The 23,973-nt window shown below is 43.1% G+C and overlaps 2 protein-coding genes across 2 annotated transcripts in view; both read right to left on the reverse strand.

Moving 5' to 3' along the window:
* The window catches only part of LOC121277993 (chloride intracellular channel protein 5-like), a 69,953-nt gene extending 54,334 nt beyond the window's left edge, over positions 1 to 15,619 (reverse strand). Inside the window, exon 1 of the mRNA XM_041187962.1 lies at positions 15,283 to 15,619. Within this exon, the coding sequence (XP_041043896.1) occupies positions 15,283 to 15,345 (63 nt within the window). The 5' untranslated portion in view covers positions 15,346 to 15,619. The remainder of the gene's footprint in view (positions 1 to 15,282) is intronic.
* On the reverse strand, positions 12,779 to 13,105 carry LOC121278067 (40S ribosomal protein S29-like). The gene is made up of 2 exons (XM_041188121.1): positions 13,090 to 13,105; positions 12,779 to 12,984 (listed from the first exon to the last, which is right to left on the reverse strand). The coding sequence occupies exons 1-2, from the start codon at positions 13,103 to 13,105 to the stop codon at positions 12,779 to 12,781; spliced, it is 222 nt and encodes a 73-aa protein (XP_041044055.1).
* Positions 15,620 to 23,973: the final 8,354 nt, after the last annotated feature.

Raw genomic sequence — 23,973 nt, forward strand, 5'->3', positions numbered from 1 at the left:
ACAGACCACCAGTGGTGGAGGGAGTGAATGTTTAAAAAGGTGAATGGACTGCCAGTTGAGTGTGCTGCTTTGAAAATATCAATGGGGTTAAACAAAGTCAACATGGATTTATGAAAGGGAAGTCATGTTTGACAAAATTACAGGAGATTTTTGAGCATGCAACTAGCAGGATAGATAAGGAAAAACCAGCAGATGTGGTGTATTTGGATTTTCAGAAAGCTTTTGATAAAGTCCCATATAAGAGCTTAGTATGCAAAATTAAAGCACATGGGATCAGGGTAATATATTGGCATGGACTGAGAATTGGTTAGCAGACAGGGAATGGAGTAGCAATAAACGGGTCTTTTTCGCAATGGCAGCCAATTAGTAGTGGGGTACCACAGGGATCAGTGCTTGAGCCCCAGCTATTCACAATATATATCAATGATTTTGATGAGGGAACCAAATGTAATATTCCCAAGTTTGTGATGACACAAAGCTTGGTGGAAATGTAAGTGATGAGGAAGGTGTTAAGAGGCTTCAAGGTGGTTTAGACAGATTGAGTGAGTGGACAAATACATGGCAGATACAGTATAACTTGGATCAGTGTGAAGTTATCCACTTCAGTAGGAAAAACAGAATGGCAGGGTATTATTTAAATGATGATTGGGAAATATTGATGTACTAAGGGACATGGGTGTCCTTGTTCACCAATCACTGAAGGCAAGCATGCAGGTGCAGTAAGCAGTTAGGAAGGTAAATGATATGGTGGCCTTCATTGCAAGAGGATTTGAGTACAGGAGCAAGGATGTTTTACACCAGCTGTATATGGCCTTGGTTAGGTTGCACCTGGAGTATTGTGTGCAGTTTTGGTCTCGTTACCTAAGAAAGGATATTCTTGCCACAGAGAGAGTGCAGTGAAGGTTCACCAGACTGATTAAAATGTGTTAAATTTTGACAGGGCTGGACAGACTGGATGCAGGGATGATGTTTCCTCTGGCTGGTGGTTCTAGAACAAGGGGGTCACAGTCTCAGGGCATGGGGTAGGCAATTTAGGACTGAGATGAGGAGAAACTTCTTCACTCAGAGGGTGGTGAACCTGTGGAATTCTCTACCACAGAGGGCTGTGAAAGCCAAGTCACTGAATATATTTAAGAAGGAAATAGATAGATTTCTGGACTCTAAAGACGTCAAGGGGTATGAGAAGGAAGCAAGAGTATGGCATTGAGATAGAGGATCAGCCATGATCATACCGAATAGCGGAGCAGGCTTAAAGGGCTGAATGGCCTACTACTGCTCCTACTTTCTAAGTTTCTATGTTTGACTTGGATGGTGCCAAGCTTCTTGAGCATTGTTGGAGCTGCACTCATCCAGAAATGTGCAAAGTATTCCACCTTTGGCTTGTACCTGTAGGGGCAGGCTTTGTGGAATCATTTGGTGAATTGCAACCTCTGACCTGCTCTTGCAGCCAGTGTTTGTGCACGTGTGGCTGGTCCAGTTAATTTTCTCAAGGATGGTAGTCCCAGGACATTGATGATGGGAGATTCAGCAATTGTAATGCACGGAGTCTCAAGGGAAGGTGGTAAGACTTTATCTTGTTGGAGATGGTCATTGCCTGGCACTTGCATGATTTGAGTGTTACTTGTTACTTATTATCCCAAGCCTGAATGTTGTCCAAACTTTGTTACATGCAGGCATGGGCAGATTGATTACTTAAGGAGTCACAAATGGAATTGTGCGATCATCAGTGAACCTAACCACTTCTCACCTTATGCTTGAGGAAAGGCTATTGATGAAATAGCTAAAGATAGTTGTGTTGGGACATTATCCTAAGGAACTTCTGCATCAAAATCCTGGAGATATGGGGTGGATTTCATAGCGGGTTGGATTATCCACACCTCCCAACCAAAAATACCATCGGCACCACACCAACCAGAAATCCGGCGGCCTTGCAGCAACTATACAATGGGGCAGCCTTAATTGATTCAAAGTAGCACTTCTGCACCCATCTGGGAGGAAGTCCCACCTGAAGAGCTGCTGGCAGTGGTCCCAGCAGTGCCAGAATCGAGTAGTGGCCAATGCTTGGACTACAGGCAGTCAACAAAGATGAAGAAGTGATGGTGCCAGACTTCAAGCAAGTCGAGGATTTTGATTGGGCCTGCCTGACATACCCTAGCGAGGGGGTGAGGAGGGTTGGCGGGTGGAAGTGGTGTTAGGTTTTAGAGATCTGCGTGGGGGGGGAGGGGGTATGATAAAAGGGGTGGAAAGATCTTGGAGAGAGTGTTGCCTCCAATGGGCACAGGGACCATCCTGAAAAGAAGGTACTTCCCCTTCCTGCCTGCTAGCAGCCCGTGTAGTAAAAGCTGCCTGGCTGCCCATCTTGCTTCTGCCTTTCCCTGCCGCACATATTATACTGGAGGAGGTCAGAATGAGGCTTTTAAGAGGCCATTAATTAGCCACTGGAGGGCCTCAATATGCCTAAGGGTGGGCAGGCTGCTTGACGTTTTACCCACCTACCATAATATGGGAAACAGTTCAGAGGTGGCTAGGGAGGTCACGTTTTACTTTATGAATTCCCACCACCTTGAAACACAGGGAGGGGACCATAAAATTCACCCCATGATGATTGGCCTCCAACAACCACAACCATATTCCTTCATGCTAGGAATGACTCCAAACAGTGGAGAGATTTCCCCTCGATTCTATTAACTTCAATTTTACTATTTCTGCTCGATTCTGCGCTTGTCAAATGCTGCCTTAGTGTCAACTCTCATCTCATATCATCTCTGAAATTCAGTTCTTTTCCATGTTTGGACCAAAGTTGTAATCAAGTCTGAAGCCAAGTTGTCCTGGGAAACCCAAGTTATGCAGATTATTGCCAAGTAAGTGCCACATGACTGCACTATCGAGCACCCCTTCCATCACTTTTCTGATGATTGAGAGTAGATTGAAGGGCAGTAATTAGCCAGATTGAATTTGTCCTGTTTTTTGTTGACAGGATAAACCTGGGCAATTTTACACTTTGTCAGGCAGATGTTGGTGTTGCGGGCAGTGACCACTTTGACCGTTGCTGGAAATGCATGATGCATGGCCATCAGGAAGCAGATCTTCTTCTTGGAGGCTGCAGATATTTGCCACCATCTGATGTGGCAAGCTGAACCTTCCAAAGCACTGCTGTTCTGATATGCCTAGGAAATTCAGCCTCTGCCTGTACACACTACATTGCAAGTCGTGCCTCATGCAAGCTGCTCCGCTCTGTGAATAAAAGGTCTCTGAACAGCAGGCTGCTGTTGATCCTAGTGCTGCCCTTACTCAAGGTCCAATCTAATCCAGCCAAGGCATCACCATCCTGATGTGATTCAGAAAACCTCCAAAGTATAGAATATAGATTCTCAACAAAAGTAATAAAAACAAACCCTTTCTGATTAGTAGGTAAGAAAGTCGTAGTGAAAACTGAAAATTTTCCACTGGTTTTGATCAGTCCTTTCAGCTGCTGTTGCATTCTCGTTTTGTTTTCACAGGTGCATTTCAGGAAGCCCAGGAAATCTTATGGATGTGACATTAAATTGAAAAGAGAGTGGTTATGGTGTGGAACTCACTGCTCAGATGCATTTAAGGGGAAGCTAGATAAACACACGAGCGTAAAAAGAATAGGATATTTTGGTGGAGTTAGATGAATAGAGTGAGAGGAGGCTGATGCAGAGCATAAACACAGACATACACCTGTTGGGCCAAAAGGCCCATTTCTCTAATGTAAATATTATGGAATACTGTGTGAAAGGATGTTGAAATTTTGCTCCAGTTGAGTGATTTGTATATGTTAATGAGCAACCCGTCGCTCCTGAGAGGTTTACACAAAACCACTCTAATATACTTGAATTACACATGGACATTGACGGATTGGAGCAAGTTTTTGATGTGCTTGCATTCCTGCAGCTTTTAACCTCCCACCTACTTTCAAACCCACAGCCCCTTCTGCACTGCGATTTATTAAATGCTATTCCCCTTCCCTCTTGAAGATATGAATTACCAAGCCAGGTACAATTCCATGGACACCATGATTCCTACAGTAATTTGGCTAAAAGCCTTGTATCCAGGTATCAGTTCTCACAATAATGCCTGCAGGGTATTTGGCTGTGGAAGAAATCACAGACAAGTGAATCCTGCCTTCATCTGGCTTCCACAAATGTGCATTTTCAACAGGTGTCACTGAATAAATACAGCTGCCAATCATAGTCCTTCATATACTTTGGATGCATCAAGTTAACTCAGCAACAACTGGGCTTTGGACCACAGGCTGGAAGAAATTAACAATTTTTAAGTATTCACCAAATACAGAGGTTCTTATGATTTCGTCACTCCATGACTTGACCAAGCTGTATTATCTCCCTCTGATCTCACTGCAGAACTAAAGGGTGAGAAATTCATTTGCTTTCAGTGGCAGACTTAACCCGAATCCCTGGGGGCAGATAACACAGTGGACCGCTGCCTGTGCAGCAGTCGGTCTCGATATGATGCACATGGCTGGATGGCCTGCATGCGCACAAGCACGTGGAAACAGAGCTATTTTGATGTCATAGAACCCGATCAGCTGATGAGTCACCAGGATAACAAAGTTGGACAAACAGGTCCAGGTAACACCTGTGTTGTCCACACTTGAACGAACAAATATGAACAGCAGGATGGGCTGTGCATTCGTGTTACTTGGAGTGTCAGCTGTGGCTCAGTTGTTAGCACTCTCTCCTCTGAGCCACACGGTTCTGGGTCCAAGTCCCACTCCAGGGATTGAGTGCAAAAATTAAGGCTGACACTTGACTGCAGTACTGAGGGAGCGCTGCACTTGTTGGAAGTGTTGTCTTTCAGATGAGGTGTTAAGCCAAGGCTACATCTGCCTGTTTGGCACTATTTCAAAGGGGAGTTATACCCAATGTCCCGACCCATATATATCCCTCAATTATCATCAATAGAACAGATATCTGGTCACTATCACATTGCTGTTTGTAGGAGTTTGCTATGTGCATACTGGCTGCCTAGTTGCCTACATTACAACAGTAACTACACTTCAAAAAGTACTTCACTGGCTGTAAAGCATTGAGACATCTGGTGGTCATGAAAAGCACCATCTAAATGCAAGCATTGGCCAGGCACCCTGATGACAGTAAGTAAAACTTGAGGCAATTCTTCCACTGGAAAAAGTGTCTGAAAGTGCTCAGGAGTGTTTTGGTGCATTTGTTATTGCATTCTCATAGGGATGGCAGAGGAGTAGGTAGCCTGTCCGCATAAAGGCTGTAACAGGTATGTTGCATCAATTAATCAACAGCAATGACAGTGTCTCTGCTATACAGCACTACAGAGAGATCAAGCATTAGTTGTAGCGAGGGCAAGATCTGCATGATGCCCTCTGTAAACATGGTGCTAGACTACTTCATGCTTCTTGATAGTGACAGGAGACTGTCTAGCAGGACAGCCCAAGCACCCAGTATCTCGATGTACATACCTATCAGCAGTCTCCTATACGTCGCCCCATCAAAGTCCTCTGCAGTAGAACCTCCTCTATGGCCTCATCTCCAGGGAACTGGCAAACAAAATATCCTTTACTGATGAGAGATTACAGACCTGAAACATTAACTCTGTACCTCCTTCCACAGGTGCTGCCTGACAACAGCCTTTTCAGCGTTTCTTGTTTTTATGTCAGATTTCCAGCATCCGCAGGACTGTTCTTTTGAAACATGCTTGATGCAGCCCAATCAGGCCTGGGTGACTCAATACTCTCTGATCCCAATTCAATACTAACCTCAAGGTATGTGCAGTGTGATTATTTGGCCGGTGGCTCCAAGTGTCAAATCAAGTAATGAGCCTCTTCATCAGTGCTGCACTGTTGCTCTCTCCATTTCTCCTGGAGCTGCTGTGGCTGGGTAGCCAGCAATTCTTGAGTGTCTGAAAGCAGGAAATCAGCACAGGAAGGTTGTGTGAGAGAAGTTGGGGAGAGGGGGCAAGGGGTGAAAAGTATGGTCACACCACCTACATGCTCTTCATCGCGTCAGACAGCAGGATGAGGGTGAGGTGGGAGCTGAGAAGACATAAGGCAAGAACATTCTGTCATCCTCAATGCTCTCAGTGACTCTGGATGTTACAGGCCCCATCGTTGTTGGCGCCATAATGGTGAGAGCCACCTCCTCTGTAGGCCCCAGGAGATGCAGGCATCCTTGCCCCCTGCTGGTTCTGCTCTGCTCCCTTCTATTTTGTCTATTGTTTTGCAAGGGTCTGGGCAGGAAGTCAGTGGGTATGTTGCATTGTGCTTCGGTGATGTGCCTGTCATACCTGAGTAGTGGGGGGGGGGGGGGGGCGCGGAATATGTGGAGACAGCATAAGGTGGCTGTGAAGTTGGCAGCATTGGTAAGCGCATGAGGGTGAGGGGGAGTATCTGGATATTAGGCTCAAGTCCCAAGTGTCAGGGGATGCTGCTAGCGCATGATGGGGGTGAATTGATTTGAGCAGCACGAGAGGTCAGGAGTGTGGAGGGGAGAAACTGTTGTGTGAGATGCATCCATTGACCTTGGACACCTGTATGAGTTCTTTAGATCCCTTGTGGCACTGCTGCCAGCCCCTCAGTTCCCAGCTACCAGAAGTTGACCTTCCTAGCCAGCTGCTCTCACTCCCTTCTGAGGGTGGTCCTCGAGGATCTCCTTGCTCCCTGCTGGAACAATGGTGTCTCCCCTCTTGTCAACCTGTACCACTAATGCCTCCAGTGCCACATCCACCAGGCTGGATCTCTGTGCGCCCCACCATTCATTTTCCAAGAATTTCCACTTGGCGATCTTTCTTTCCATCATTCCTTTAAGAAACAGTCTGTCTTTTAAAATAAAAGCAGGCTGCCTGTACCACATGATCAGCAAATCAAGCTGCTGGTGCCTCCCGCTGTGTGCAGAGCTCACCAATAGTGCTGAGAAGAGGAAACCAGCACAGGATCTTACCCTGAAATCATGCCGATGAGGCGGGTAGATCAATTTATTGTCTTACCCACCTCGATCTGACAGGCACTGGCATACCATCAATCGTGACCCTAGCAAATAAATTTCTTGCCCTAAATATGATCAGCTATATTATCCTTCTCTGTTACCCAGCTCAACTGCACTGCTCTTACTTGGTTTCACTCTTGCCCATAGCCAGATCATAGCCAGAGCATCTATACTGTTAGGGGGAAATAAAGGAATACAGTAATGGTTAAGGGACTTGACTTAAAATATCCCAGCATACAAAACCACAATTGCTAAGTAGTTAACATTTAAGTTTCAGTCTGGGACAGAGAGAATGCTGAACCTTGCACATTCTCAGGGCTTGCGAGCATCAGCAAGGCCATATTGGACGAAGAAGAATGTAAATATGATAGAGGAGCTAGACTGGAGTCAGAGAATGACAATAACATAGATTGAGTGTGCTCTTCAACGGATAGGGGAAGAACAGATGGTCCCAGATTAGATAGGAAGGCTGATCTCTGCCTGGGTATAGGTGGGACCAGATGATGCATGTACCTTTGTACCAGAGACTTGTCTGTTTAATGTAAATCTATATGTTGACAAGATCGAAATCTGGGAACTGTTCTTGTACGTGACCAATAATATATAAATATGATGAACACTTATAGTTTAGCAGAGTACTGTCTGAAGCTGCATTGAGATGGTGCCCTCCTTGCAATTGCTCAAATAAATGATCGTAACCTGTACCTGAGTCTCCTGTGGTCCGTTCATCAAAGACACCACAACAATACCAAAGGCTTCTCCTCTTGTACAATCACCTTACATAGCCTACATGGATTCATCTGTGGCCCTGTTTCTTCATCCTCCCTCTCTCCCCCCCCAGGTATCATCAATGGAAGGCGTGGTGCTGTACATGTGGAAGCTAACCCTATCACTCTACCTCCTCTCTCAACTCCTCCACTACCTCTGTACTCTGATTGCTTTTTAACAGTCAATCCCCCATCAGCTACAATTTTCTCCAACTGAACAATGGCAAGACCAAAAAACAAACAGCTTTTGGCTCCCACAAACTCTGCTCCCTTATCACTGTTTGCAATCTTGGTGCTCTATTTGACCACAAGGAGAGCTCCTGACTCCTTATCTCCATCACAAAGATGATCTTATTTAAATTTTTATACTTACCCATGTCTTCCCCCACCCCAACCATTTGCACTTAAATCCTTATTCATGCCTTTCTTGAGACCACTTTGTTCAAAAGGTGAGATAAGAGGCTGGATACTTTATGGTCAGCGATTTACCCCGTGACTCACCAAAGCGGTTCACCATCTACAAGCTAATGTCAGGAGTGTGATATAATAATCTCCATTTGCCTGGATGAGTGCAGCTGCAACTGCAATCAAGAAGCCTGACACCATCCAGGACAAAGCAGCCTGTATGATTGGGACCCCATGCACCATCTTCAACATGCACTCCCTCTACCACTGGCGCACCATGGCACGTATAAGATACACTGCAGCCACTTTGGCAGCGCTTCCCAAACCATGACCTCTAGAACATCAAAGACACTAGGCATGTAGGAACACCAACGGAGCAAACTCCTCTCCAAGTCACACACCATCCTGACATTGGAAATATATCACTACATCTTCACTTTTGCTAGGTCAAAACCCTGGAGCTTCCTCTTTTACAACACATGGACTACATTGGTTCAATGCAGGGGCTCACCACCAGCATGGTGAGCAACTAGGGTTTGATATAATAAATGCTGGTCTTTCCAGCAACATCCGCATCCTCCGAACTAATAAATTACAAAAAAGGGACAAGTACTGCATAGAATTATCAGGCCAAATTGATCTCCTGGACTAGTTTTAACCACCTAAGGTAGTCAGAGTGGAATTTTCCAGATATGTTTCCCCCCAAATTGGCCTGGTTTTTAGTGTCTCTCAGGTGGTTCCAAATGGGCATGGAGGATAGATAGTTTGTGATGCACAGGTCAGCATAATTGCATGGAACAGACGGGAAGGACCCAAGGTCCTGTCCATCACTGTTCATATGCCTTTGGTCATCCTTGATTCAACTATTCTGATGCTCTCCTAGTTACCATATCTAAGTTTTCAATGTATGTACCAAGCCAGGCTACTTACTGAGAGTACAAATTCATTCATTTTTATTTGTTGAGAGTAAATTAAAGTTAATTGTGCAGATTGAACATAAGAGTCCCATAAGGTATTAATCCAGCTGCAGGCAGGCCTCTTGCCATGCCAAGTGCAGGAGAGCTCTTACTGTGTGGCCTCAACTTGACATTGGGATGGTGTTGGAGATCCAACCCTTACCCTTGCTGCCGAACCCCTTTCACCCCTCACCCCATGACCCCTACCCCATAACCCACCCCCACATTACTTACCTGTGGCTTGAGTTGCTCCATGATCCTGGGACTCGGGTGCCTGCCTTTCCAGCAGCAGCCACTTCCTCCACAATGGTGCTGCTGAGCACAAGAGCTGCCGGCCAATCTAGGTAGGCAGGACTTCCGCCCCAGGGGTCTTGCTTCCAGGGGAAGGCCCGTCATTGGCCTCGCCACTGCCTGATTGGCTTGTGGTTCAGTGGGCCTTCCTGAAAAGAGGCAGCATGGGTGTCTCACCGGCTCTCAACCAGCAGGCGGGACCCCTGATATCTCAACAAGATTCCACTCATAGATTCTGTAGAATCAGTTAGTATCAACTCATCAAGCCAACCATCTTCATGGAATACATTACACCAAAAAAACTTAAAGTAAATATGAACAGAAAGTGATGATGTAGTTTCAAACAGCAAGCTGTGATATAACAAGACACATTCAAACAGTGATAACTCAAGTAGAAGTTTTAAAATTCACTGTGTTTGCTGGGAGGTAAATGAGTGAGCTGTGGATAGCAGTGCTGGAATGATCGCAGCACAATTCTAATCCCTGTGCACACCTTTTGTTGCATTTGATTCAAGTTATAGATACCTAATGTGCTAATCCATACACTTCCCATTACAAAAGCAATCTTCATTATAAAAGGAATATTCTGAAGCCTTGACTGAATTGTCACATTGAAGAGCAGATCTTCTCAGTAGGATTCCTCGTTAGCATACAGTCTCACATTTAACTTCCACTATCTTGATTTTTTGTCTCTGCACTTTTGAAACCAAAACTTTCAAATCACCAGGATGACTCTTCCCATAGCAGAGAACACTACTGCTGACACCGGAAGTGACTGGCTGTTACACTATCATGTCTTAAGATGTTTTGATGTGAGTCTGAATGAATATTATATTCATACTTTTCTCAGAGCAATCAAAAATATTCCAACATTTTATTTAAAACCACAGCAAAGTCGAATTGTGATGTAGTTTTGTGTTCACTCAATCAGAAGGTGCAGAACACACAGAACTTATGTTTTTTTAATTTCCAGTTTTTCCAGCTTACTCTATTGGTCACATTTACCAAGTTGTTTGTAGAAACATTACTGAAAAACTACAGTAACTGATACATTCAGTTCATCTCATGGCACCAGTGAATAGTGCTACTGGTTTATTTTAGGACTGAATGTCAACTGATCCTTGTTCTGGAAAGCTCCCTGCTATCGGGTGTCAGCCGAGTACTGTATCTAGCTATTAGGCCTCTAACTATCTCTAAACTCTACCAACATAGGAGGACCTGCAAGAAGGAAAAGCTGTTTCATAAAAATTTAGGATGCACAGAAAACAACTCAGTTTCACTCATCATATGGAGTTCAATTTGCCAATCAAAATTCAGAATTGAAGCTGCTCCAACGAGTTTTTCCTCCTCTGTTGGCATTTGATCCAAACATTCATTGGTGTTTCGGGTTACCGAGCTGGAGTGTTATTCACCCTTGCAGCACTGTTGTCACCGATAGCTATATACCAATGGAGGATTGCTACAGTACAAACCCTCACAGTACAGGAGGAGCATGTTGCCAGATTTTAACATGGTCTCACTTGTAACATTGTAGTTGTGTTTTGCTGTGAATTATTTTCAGGTTTATTTTAGAAACAAAATGTGGAAAGCAAATGCTTGACTTTGCACAGCCAGGATCAAATAACTTAATCTAAAGAAGGAACAATATTGACAATTAAGTTTTATGCTTGTATAAGTCACAATGGGAAATATTATTAGTTCATTAGAACTGCATGCACGAGCACATTTTTTGCACCAGATAGCAAGTGCGTGACTGAAAAGTACCAGAACCCACAGCACCATTTTGAGTCGAAGACTATCTTAGCATAATGCAAATAGAGCTTTAGAATACTGGGGCTTCAATAGTTATCAAGGGAAACATCTTTCTTTCAGGTGAGAAAATATTAAGGCCCTAGTCTCTCTGCTCACAGCACTCAGATCACCCATGACTCACTAATGACAAGAAGAAGTCATAATCAACCAATGACCTTAGCTTAATTGCAAGGGTTATTTATAGCTTTCAAATAAACTATATTTATGTACAGCTGCTAGTGGACAACATCAACTGCAGCAACTTCTTCATAAAAACATCGGTCAAATTCTACACAAGACCCAGGAAGTAGATTGGTTTTCCTTTTAAATGTTAGATAGAATTTTTATATGTTAATTTGAGAACTAATTGCTAAGTGCAATCTACTAAGATTCTCCACTCCTAAAAGTGGCATTGTCTATTGAGATACAGTCCCAAGAGTGGCAGTGGTCCTCCCAGCAGAGAGGCCGATAATATGGCCATAACATGCCATACCACCATTACATGCATATAAGCTGGCTATGCTAGAAAAAGCACAAAATTGTTTGGGTCTGGGCATGTCTCATGGTCCATTGGGAACACAATGGCAAAATGGTCTGGAACCAACAGCCAGTTTATCAGTATTGGGAGTTGGGGTCACAAGGTACATGGCATCATGCAAGAGAGCAGGATATGTGACTTGTTTCTTATTGGAATGGGAGGTGAGGGGGGCGGGGCTCACCCCTCCTATGCATATTCCATTTAACTGTTGTGCAACTGAACTGCTATTCAGTTGTTCTAGCCACATTACACAAAGGCTTTCTCATTTCTACTGACATTGAGGTTCTATTAGTGCACAGTTTAACTGCACATTCCCAGACCCCTTTCCACTATCACTAACACTAAGGCATGCCAAGTGCCTTGTGCATGTTGTAGGCCTCAGGACTAGCACCCAATTTTTCAGGTGCATTATCTGCACTAGTGTTGCAGCCAAATCCCTCATATGTGCTTCAAATATGGTTCAATCCAGATTCAGAACTCTAGAGAATCACAGAATCACAGTGCAGAAGAGGCCCTTCGGCCAATCGAGTCTGCACCAACACGTGGGAAAAACCTGACCTACTTACCTAATCCCATTTACCTGCACTTGGCCCATAGCCTTGAATGTTATGACATGCCAAGTGCTTATCCAGGTACTTTTTAAAGGATGTGAGGCAACCTTTTTTTTGGGGGGCTACTCAAGTTAACTATGATGTGCTTTCCGTTACCCTCAGACTTGCTAACACAGCAAATGAAGTGGATGAAACCCGAGCTCTGATTTTCCGACTTTGTGCAAATCTCAAGCATGCATATCTGTGCAGTGCATGGATGTTACTAGAGGGGCTAACGTGGCGAGGTGAAATGCATGCCCTTTTCAGAGTTTAAATATGTGCATCTATGTTGTATTTTTTCAAAAGGACAATTTAATTTTACTTACAAGAATGGAGCACCACAAGTTTGCTTCTTCCAGGTTAAGACAGTAGAAAGTTGTTCAGCACATGCTGCATTTCCATTTCAAACTGCACGGGAATGCAGTCTTGCTCCTTTTGTAATTTAGTCCAGCTTGACGAAGCCAATATATTTAGCGTATTGCCTGAAGCACTGGTGGCAAATGTTAAGGCCATATTTCCGGATCAAGCCGTGTCGGTTCGCACAGACTCGGCATGAGCGGGAGACCTGGCTGAATTTCCTGGGGTGGGACCAGTAAAGTTGCTGATGACCAATGGTGGCCAGACACAGAAAGTTGCACAGCTGCACAACTGGCAATCAGAAAGCTTCCCTTCATTCAGACCGCCTGAATAAACAGCCCCACCATCATTTCTTCCTCTTGTGCTCCAGAGGCAGCAGGATTCCATTGGGCTCACCTGATTTTCTGCCCATCAATTTGAACAATCAGGTCTGTGATCCCCTCTGCCTGATTTTCAACTTTTTTTCTGATGCAATACCTGGAGAATCTGTCCTGCTAAATTCTTAACATTGGTGACAATCTGGCTTGTGTGTTTAGGGTGGACTTTTGCAAATTTGAAAGTCTGAGCCAAGTTGCACACATTCATTAATGTTTAACGTTCTTTCAGAATCTCACATTCTGGCTGGTTTACACTTACTTACAAAAATGTATGAACAGGATGCACTCTGGACCCACTTACTTGCAAAATTAAACACTGAATTGTGCATCCATGATGAATCACATGATATGGTTAATGCAAAGTAAACCAAACTTTACCAACTGGTATTTTTAGACCTATGGAATCTTAAAGGGGCTGGTAGCGAATTCCTAAAGCCTTCAGATTTTTGCATTTGTTGTTTCATAGATAAAATCAATTAATAAAAACACTATCTGAAATTAAATTAATGTTTTCCCTTTGGTAGCCATCACTATCATTTGGAACTTAGGACAGGGAATCACTGGAGGTGTTAACAATTTGAGGGGGTCCCATACATAAGTTTAAAAATCATTGCAAGTCTCAATTGGCACTAAATGCATACAATGGTCTAGACCTTGCACTCAGCAGAAGGACGGCAGGGAGGGATTTATAAACAACGCAGAGGATGCATCAGATTCTGGCTAACTTTCCAGCCTCACTCTGGCTTGACATACTTCATTCAAGTTGGTGCAACTTGGATGGCGAATTTAAGCCAAAATGTACACCGATATGAAATAGCTTTAGAAGTTCTTTCAATTGTTGCTCATCGAAGTTTCAAGCAAAGATGCAGAGTTACATTATCTCCGATGCAATCTGAAGTTGGAGCTTTGAACATGAGGTTCTGTTTATCTCAAAAAAAATGCAGTTTAGTCAAACTAATGAAGAGATTTTGTTACCTTAATGGAACAGGTTGATTCCTCTTTCCCTGTTCAAGCATTTTTTCTCTCTTATTCTGAAGGTGCTGATTGCACTGGGGTCCAGATCCTTGATGCCTGCTACTGACTGATCTTTCATTGATTCCAGGGATTATGCCTCCATTACCCTGCCCAGAAGCCCCGTCTCTGTTCACTATTCTTTGCTTGAATTAAAGCTTCCCGACATCAGTGCTGGATTTGCATTTCATGCATTTTAATCCTTTTCCCCTTGTCCTAATATCATGATTTAGTCTGAAGTAATATTCCAGATTTACTTTTTCTATTGTTTGTTATTTTATGTGGTTCCTTGTTCGTTATTTTATGTGGTTCCTTTCAAGGCTTTGCAGCTCAGCTTTCTACAATTTTTCTTCAAAACAATGATGCTAGCAGTCAGTCACATGGTTGTTCTCCAAAGGGCTTAAATGCCTCCTTTGACTAAACCAGACACAGTATTCAAGTTGCATCTGAATGTCATACAGTCCCAGGATGATTCTTATTCTACCTTAGCTATATAGTTTAACATTCTAGTTGATTTTAGTTTTGCCACTCTGCAGTAAATTAATATTGGGCAAAATTTGCTAAGACTCCAAGGTCTGTTTCAATTAAATTGGAGGCTAGCTAACTCAGCTGAGACTGGGGACTAAACTTTGGGTCTTTCTGCTCAGCGTGCTTCTGGACACATAAGGCAGTGCTACTTACAAACTAATCCAACTATTAAACTGATTAAATATATATAATAAAATATTTATTGTTATTTATCCACTGAAAATGTGACAATTTTATTTTGCAGTAACAGGATAACAGGTTAATTTTTACAAAACAACAGATGGTCCATGGACTTTCCCTCCATTTGGAGAGATGCATTTTGTGCTGTCATGTTTATCATTATCACAGAGTGTGGAATGGACTCTTGTTTTTGAGGATTATTTACCTCATCATTTCTTTTCCCTAGTATTCACTCGCGAGCAGCTCAAATGAACATTTTAATGAACACACCTGTTGTACAAATATTACTAAACATTTACTGTACCAAAATAGGCAATCATAAAAAGCTTATTAAAAGTGTCAGTGTGTTGCAACTACAAATATGACAGTGCAGCAGATAGAGATATCAGTTTATAGGATCTTTAAAACTCTCATTCTTTGGGCAAACTTGCAACTCCAAACAAAATCCCAATTGCCTCGCATGTAGAAGGATCTAATTTAAAGAGCATCCTACCTTAACAAACAGTTCTATTTCAGGGTCCTTGTCTAATCCATTGACAGGAACCAAGTCAGCCATGTCAAAATGGGTTTAGGTCCTCTGATCCCTGCTGTACTTCAGCTCAGAGCTTCAATAATCCACAAGAAACCATTCACACATTCCCTCACTAGGACAGTTCCAGCAAGATTTGAAAACCATTTAGTCAAGCTTAATATCAACAATATATTCCAGCCGTCCAAATAGCTTTCATCAAAGGCAGGTGTTTTAAGTCCCAGGCTGCTGTACACGATTAATGGTCTTTAGAGAAAGCAACAAGTGCCTCCTGTTTCTTTTTCCTTCACAGTGCAGAGCTTCTCTTTGCTGACTTCTATTAATTGTACATGTTCTAAGTGAGATAGGAAGGCAGCCAAAAATAGTCTGTGACAGTAAGAGAGGGGCTGGGTTACACACAGAGGGAGGAGCCAACCTATGTCAGCAACCACTGATCTCCTTTTATTTATTTTCTTTCAACCAATTTGGCAGATAGTTGCTTTCACCTCACCGGTTAACATCTGTTTCATGCTGCCATGCTGAGAAATACTGCGATTATTCAATATAAACAGATAACTGTCACCCTCATCCATTTGTTGCCAGAAACTAATATGCATCCTTGAAGTGGCTGCTTGCCAAACGCAGTACTGTACACCATAATTATGTGTAATCATTATGGAGGGGTGGTGGGGGAACACATAATGGGCTAGGTGTGGTAAAATCACAGGGAAAATCTTCCCTCTATTTCACTCTTATTGCAGTTGGTAAGGCTAGAAATTGGTATGCCTGCTAAATTAACGTGGACTTTTTTTTAGGCATCTAGCCCTTAAGTCTATTCATGTAGGACCCAACGTCTGCTGAGAATTTGTCTAAAAAATATTTTCCCAATCAGCAGGGAGCTGCTTGTGTGCGTGCTGTTCATGCGTTGTCGAGCCCAAGCCCGTAAATGGACCCAAATTAATTTCCATTTCCCAATGTTTATTTGATCCATTGAATTGCACAGTCTGCCAAATGTCATTTAAAATCAACTTGAGCCTCAGAAAAGTGCAGCAGTTATCAACACATGTTGCTTGCATTTATTTTCTATTAATAACATTATAATAAATGGAAAAAAAAACAATTGTTGATATTTTCATCCTTCTTGATCTCTCTGGGCGTGCAGCATTGTAAATGCGAAAGCAGCTGGGCAACTACTCCCATGACTCCAAGTTGAACTGTGCCAAAAATCATGCAACAGCAGCACTGGGATGACTTTTGTCTTGAATTTCCCCTCACACCATGGAGGAAAGCTTCTGATTTGTGCTCTGTGGTGACACTCCACATTAACACATTGGAGATTGCAATTCTATGAAACCTAACCCGCCATGATGTTCACCTGCACCTTGATGCTCCAATGATACAAGGTTCTTCCCATTCCCTTCAATCATGTAAATACTAATAACTAATATAGCTGACCTACTGGTACACAATGGCATCTTCAAACATTGAGCTGATTTTATGAGTTCACACCCATGAAAAGGCCTTGCCAATCACCTGCACATATCAGAAATTTGCATAAGAAATGAGTAGGCCATTCGACCCCTCGAGCCTGTTGTACCATTCAATAAGATCATGGCTGATCTGCTTGTGTTTCGAATTCCACATTCCCATCTACCCCTGATAAATTTTGATTCCCTTGCCTAACAATAATTTATCTACCTCTGCCTTAAAAATATTCAATTCTCCTGCCTCCACTGCCTTCTGAGGCAGAGAGTTACAGAGAACCCTCTGAGAGAAAAAAAATTCTCCTCACCTGTCCTAAAAGGCCCCTAATTTTAAAACAGTTCTCCCTAGTTCTGGACTCACCCACAAGAGGAAACATCCTTTCCACGTCCACCTTGTCAAGGTCATTCAGGATCTTGTATACTTCAATCAAATCACCCCTCACTCTTCTAAACTCCAGTAGAAACAAGCCCAATCTGTCCAACCTTTCCTCATAAGACAGCCTGCTCATTCCAGGTATCAGTCTAGTAAATCTCTTCTGAAACATCTCCAATGCATTTACATCCTTCTTTAAATAAGGAGGCCAAAAGTGCACAGTATTCGAAATGCAGTCTCACCAATGCCCTGTATAACTGGAGCATAACATCCTTACTTACTACCTCACAGAGGTTGAGCGCAGACGCTTCCTCCTACCTCCCCCTGGGCCATGACCCCACCACCAAACATCAAGCCATTGTTTCCAGGACTGTCACTGACCTCATCTCCTTTGGAGATCTTCCCTCCACAGCTTCCAACCTCATTGTCTCCCAACCTTGGACAGCCCACCTCTACCTGCTCCCCAAAATCCACAAACAGGACTGTCCCGGTAGACTGATCATGTCAGCCTGTTCCTGCCCCACGGAGCTCATTTCTTCCCATCTTGACTTTGTTCTCTCTCCCTTGTCCAGTCGCTTCCACCTACATCCATGATTCCTCTGATGCCCTACATCATATCAACAATTTCCAGTTCCCTGGCCCCAACCACCTCCTCTTCACCATGGACGTCCAATCCCTCTACACCTCCATCCCCCACCAGGATGGTCTGAAGCCTCTCTGCTTCTTCCTTGAACAGAGGCCTGAACAATCCCCATCCACCAACACTCTCCTCCATCTAGTTGAACTTGTTCCCTCACTGACCAATTTCTCCTTAAACTCATCTCACTTCCTCCAAATAAAAGGTGTGACGATGTGTACCAACATGGGCCCCAGTTATGCCTGTCTCTTTATGGGGTATGTGGAACATTGCTTGTTCCAGTCCTACTCAGGCCCCCTCCCACAACTCTTTCTCGGGTACATCGATGACTGTTTTGGTGCAGCTTCATGCTCTCGTCTGGACCTGGAAAAACTTATTAATTTTGCTTCCAATTTCCACCCCTCTATCACTTTCACATGGTCCATCACTGATACTTCCCTTCCCTTCCTTGACCTCTCTGTCTCAATTTTTGGTGATAAACTGTCCACCATTACAAGCCCACCAACTCCCACAGCTACCTCGACTACAACTCTTCACACCCTGCTTCCTGTAAGGACTCCATCCCATTCTCTCAGTTCCTTCGCCTCCGTTGCATCTGTTCCAATGATGCCACTTTCCAAAACAGTGCTTCTGACATGTCTTCCTTCTTCCTTAACCGAGGTTTCCCACCAATGGTGGTTGACAGGGCCTTCAACCTTGTCTGACCCATCTCCCATGCCTCTGCCCTCATACCTTCCTCTCCCTCCCAAAACCATGATAGGGTCACCCTCATCCCCACTTTTCACCATACCAGCCTCCGCATTCAAAGGATCATCCTCTGCCATTTCCGCCAACTCCAGCATGATGCCACCACCAAACGCATCTTCCCTTCACCACCCGTCAGCATTCCGTAGGGACTGTTCCCTCCGTGACACCCTGGTCCGCTCTTCCATCATCCCCAACACCTCAACATCCTCCCACATCACCATCCCATGCATCCGCAGAAGGTGCAAAACCTGCCCCTTTACTTCCCCCCTCCTCACCATCCAAGGGCCCAAACACTCCTTTCAAATGAAGCAGCGCTTCACTTGCACTTCCCTCAATTTGGTCTACTGCATTCGCTGCTCCCAATGCGGTCTCCTCTACATTGGAGAGCCCAAACGCAGACTGGGTGATCGCTTTGCGGAACACCTTCGGTCTGTCCGCAAGCATGACCCAGACTTCCCTGTCGCTTGCAACACACCACCCTGCTTTCATACCCACATGTCCATCCTTGGCCTGCTGCAATGTTCCAGTGAAGCTCAACACAAACTGGAGGAACAGCACCTCATCTTCCGATTAGGCACGTTACAGCCTTCTGGGCTTAACATTGAATTCAACAACTTCAGATCATGAACTCTCACCTCCAACCTCACCCCTTTTTGATCCCCTTTTTTCAAATATTTATTTTTTAATTTTTATATATCTATTTTTTCCTACCTTTCTCTTTTATTATTATTTTAAAAATTTATTTCCATTCATTGGTTTATCTCCAGCTTTTAGCCTATTTTGGTCTTTTCTCCCTTACTGTCCCCTCCCACCACCCCACCCCCACTAGGACCATCTGTCACTTGCTCATCCTGATTTCTACTGTTAATGTCACCATTAGCACCTCCCTTAGCCAGTATCACCACCGTCAACACCCCTTCGACCTTTTGTTCATGACATCTTTTGCAATCTCTCCTTTGTCTCCACCTATCGTTGGCCTTCTATCCAGCTTTGCCTGTCCCACCCCCCTTAAACTGTATATAGATCACCACATTCTTACTTCTCTTTAGTTCTGAAGAAGAGTCATACGGACTCGAAACGTTAACTGTGTCTTTCTCTCCACAGATGCTGTCAGACCTGAGTTTTTCCAGCAATTTTTGTTTTTGTTTCAGATTTCCAGCATCCGCAGTATTTTAGTTTTATCCTTACTTGTATGTCAATTCCTCTCATAAGAAAGGGTAGCATCCATTAGCCTTCTTAATTATTTGCTGTACCTGCATACAAACTTTTTGTGACTCATGTACTAGAACACCTGCATCTCAGAATTTTGCAGCAGTTCTCTGTTTAAGTAATACATTTTTCGCAGGTCTACTTGCTCAGTTTTCTACCGGTAATTGCTTGAAAAATCAGTGGTGGTATACTGGCGGTTTCTTGATGGTCACAGCAGCTTGGCAAGGTACCTCATCGCCACTGCAGACTCGAAAAGTCAGGCCCACCAATGACATCCCCATATTAGTCTGTCAGTTAGAGATTTACCTTCAGTTGGTCATTATTTTTTAAATTCTGAAAGGTCCGCATACCAGGGTGCCAATAAGAAATTTAACAGGCTATTGCCAAATATTTATCCAACCGTCCAACCCTACATTAGTATGAGTGTGTCAGCTCGAGTGACTCTGTTAAAAAGTGTGCAAAGGGAGTCTGACATTTATCTGAACATCTGGTAATAAGAAAATTATAAAGCTTGGGTCAAGGCACAATAATGGTAGGTTAACAGTGTTACAAACAATGTATGGTATACAGACATAAATTGCAACATGGAGAAGTAACTTGAATTTCAAGATATGTCACTGCCAAAAGTGAACATTACCTCCATTATCTTACCAGTTTGGGTGCCATGCTTCACAAACACTTTAGCAACATGTTACACATTTAAGAGGTTGAGTGGTCAGTTTGTACACAAACTGTTTACTAAATAGTTCAACTTTATAAATACTTTGGTTGATACGCTCGGAAAACCAATCTAGAAAAAAATTAAGCACATCTTTATGGTATTAGGACACAAAGGGAGAAACAGCAACTGAAGATCAAACAGACAAGCTAGACATCATGTCCAGGAATTCAGGTGCCTGTGTTTGGGTATGATGAGAGTGGGGGTGCACACTACACCTGAAGGGTGAGGTCCGAGGCATCCCCGTAATGGGTTTCAAGATCATAAGGGATAGGAGGATAGGCCATTCAGCCCATCAAGCCTGCTCCACCATTCCATAAGGTCATTGTTGATCTGGTTGTAGTCTTAAATCCACTTTGTCAGTCAAAAATCAATGACCCATCCTTCATTTCTCTCTGTTGAAGAAAATTCCAAAGACTAATGACCCTCAGGGTAGAAATTTCTCCCTATCTCTGTCTTAACTGGGACACTTCTTATTTTTAAAGTGTGTCCCCTAGTTCTAGATTTCCCAATGAGGGGAAACCCCTCTCAGCATCTCCTTTGTCAAACCCTCTCAGAATCTTACGTTTAAATAAGATCACCTTTTATTCTTCTAAACTCCAATGAGAATAGGCACAACCTACTCAATTTTTCCTCATAAGACAACCACTTCATCCCAGGAAATAGCCTAGTGAACTTTCTCGAAACTGCTTCTGATGCAAGTATATCCCTCCTTAAGTAAGGAGACCAAAACTGTACGTAGTACTCTAGGTACAATCTCATCAGTATAGTTGCAGCAAGACTTCTCTACTTTTATGTTCCATCCCTTTTGTAATAAAGGTCAATATTCAATTTGTCTTCTTAATTACTTGCTGTATCTGCCTGCACAAGGGCACCCAGATCTCTCTGTCCTGAAGCATTCTGCAACCTCTCTCCATTTAAATAATATTCTGCTTTTCTATTTTTACAACCAAAGTGGACAGCCTCATATATTCCTACATTATACTCCATCTGCCAACTTTTGCCCATTCACTGAACCATCTATATCCCTTTGCAGACAATTTGTATCCTCCTCCCAACTTGCTTCCCTACCCATCTTTGCATTAACCGCAAATTTGGCTACAATTCGGTCTATTCCTTTAGCTAGGACATTCATTTAGATTGTAAACTGTTGAGGCCCAGCACTCCACTCATTCCAGCTTGCCAACCTGCAAAACCTATTTATCCTGAATGTTTCCTGTTTGTTAGCTAGTACTCTATCCATACTCAACCCCCAACACCATGAGCTCTTATCTTGTGCAGTAACCTTTTGTGAGACCCCTTATCAAACGCCTTCTGGAAATCCACACTATATCTACTGGTTCCCCTTTACCTACATTATTTGTTACATCCTCAAAGAACTCCAATAAATTTGTGAACACTATTTTCCTTTCACAAAATCACATTGACTCTTCCTGATTGTATTATGATTTTCTAAATGTCCTGCTACTACCTCCTTAATAATGGATTCTAGCATTTTCCCAATGACACATGTTAGACTAACTGGCCTAGTTTCCTGCTTTTTGTCTCTCTCCTTTCTTGAATAATGGTCTTACACTTACAATTTTCCAATCCAAAGGTCCCTGAAATTTAGGGAAATTTGAATGATTAAAACCAATGCATCCACAAATCTCTGCAGCCACCTCTTTTATGACCCTAAGGTGCAGGTGATCAGGTCCAAGGGGAGTGTCAACCTTTAGCTCATAAGTTTTCTCTAGTGATAGTGATTGCTTTAAGTTCCTCCCTCCCCTTTGCCCCTTGATTTTCTACTATTCTTGGGATGCTTTCTGTGTCATCTACTGTAAAGACAGATAAAAAATACTTGTTCAAAGTCTCTGCCATTTCCTTGCTTCCTATAATTAATTCTCCACTCTCATCCACTAACGGACCAACACTCACTTTAGCGATTCTTCCCTTTTCAAATACTTGTCAGAGCTTTTATATTTCTTGCTATTTTTCTCTCATACTCTAATTTCTCCCTCTTTTTTTTGTCACCCTTTGCTGGTTTCTAAAATTTCCCCAATCTTAACTGCCTATTACTAATCTTTGCAGCATTGAACATCTTTCATTTCAATTTTGCACCATCCTTAACTTCCTTAGTTAGCCACAGAGGGTGTATCCGTCTCATAGCTTCTTTCTTTCTCAATGGAATAGGCCCTTGTTGAATTATGAAATATCTCCTTAAACATCTGCCACTGTTTCTCTACTATCTTAACTTTTAACCTATTTAGCCAGTTCACTTTTTAAAAAAATTGTTCATGGTATATGAGCATCACTGGCTAGGCCAGCATTTATTGCCCATCCCTAATACCCCTTGAGAAGGTAGGGATGAGCTGCCATCTTGAACTGCTACAGTCTATGTGGTGTAGGTACATCCACAGTGCTGTTAGGGAGAGAGTTCCAGGATTTTGATCCAGCGAGCGAAGGAATGGCGAAAAAATTCCAAATCAGGATGGCTTGGAGGGGAAATTCCAGGTGGTGGTGTTCCCATGCATCTGCTGCCCTTGTCCTTCTAGATGATGGTGGTTGTGGGCTTGAAAGATGCTGTCTAAGAAGACTTGGTGAGTTTTTGCAGTGCACCTTGTAGATGGCACACACTGCTTGCACTGTGCATCGATGATGGACGGCGTGAATGTTTTTGGATTGGGTGTCAATCAAGCAGGCTGCTTTGTCCTGGATGATGTCAAGCTTCTTGAGTGTTGTTGGAGCTTCACTCATCCGGCAAGTGGGGAGTATTCCAACACAATCCTGACTTGTGCCTTGTCGATGGTGGACAGGCTTTGGGGAGTCAGGAGGTGAGTTACTCGCTGTAGGATTCCTAGCCTCTGACCTGCTCTTGTAGCCACAGTATTTATATCGTAGCCAACTCCATCTTCATAAACTTAACCAAAGGTAGTTACAAGGGTTAGACAATAGTTTCAGATCCAAATTTCTCACTCTCAAAGTGACTGTGAAATTCTTTCATGTTATGATAACTCTTACCAAGAGGATCCTTTACAATGAGGTCATTAATTAATCCCATCCCATTAGACATTATGTGGTTGAAAATAGCCTGTCCCTGGTTGGTTCCAGAACTTATTCTTTTAATAAACTGTCCCAAATACACTATGAAATCATCAGGCTACTTTTGCCAATTTGAATTGACAAACCTGTATGAAGATTAAAATCTCCCACAATGCTTGTGATAATGTTCTTACAAACCCCCATTATTTCATAAATCATACTGTCTCCCACGATGTAGCTACTGTCAGGGGGCCTATAAACTACTCCTTTGTTATTTCTTATCTCCACCCAAATGATTCTACATTTTGATCCTCTGAACCAAGATCATTTCTCACTACTGTTCTGATCTCATCTTTTATTAACAGAACCACCTCACCTCCTTTTCCTTTCTCCCTGTCCTTCGGAACTGCCATATACCCTTGAACGTTCAGGTCCCATGTGTGGTCAGTTTGCAACCATGTCTTTGTAACGGTTATCATATCTTACT

This window comes from Carcharodon carcharias, chromosome 5 (assembly GCF_017639515.1).
Source record: "Carcharodon carcharias isolate sCarCar2 chromosome 5, sCarCar2.pri, whole genome shotgun sequence".
NCBI classification, from domain to species: Eukaryota; Metazoa; Chordata; class Chondrichthyes; order Lamniformes; family Lamnidae; genus Carcharodon; species Carcharodon carcharias.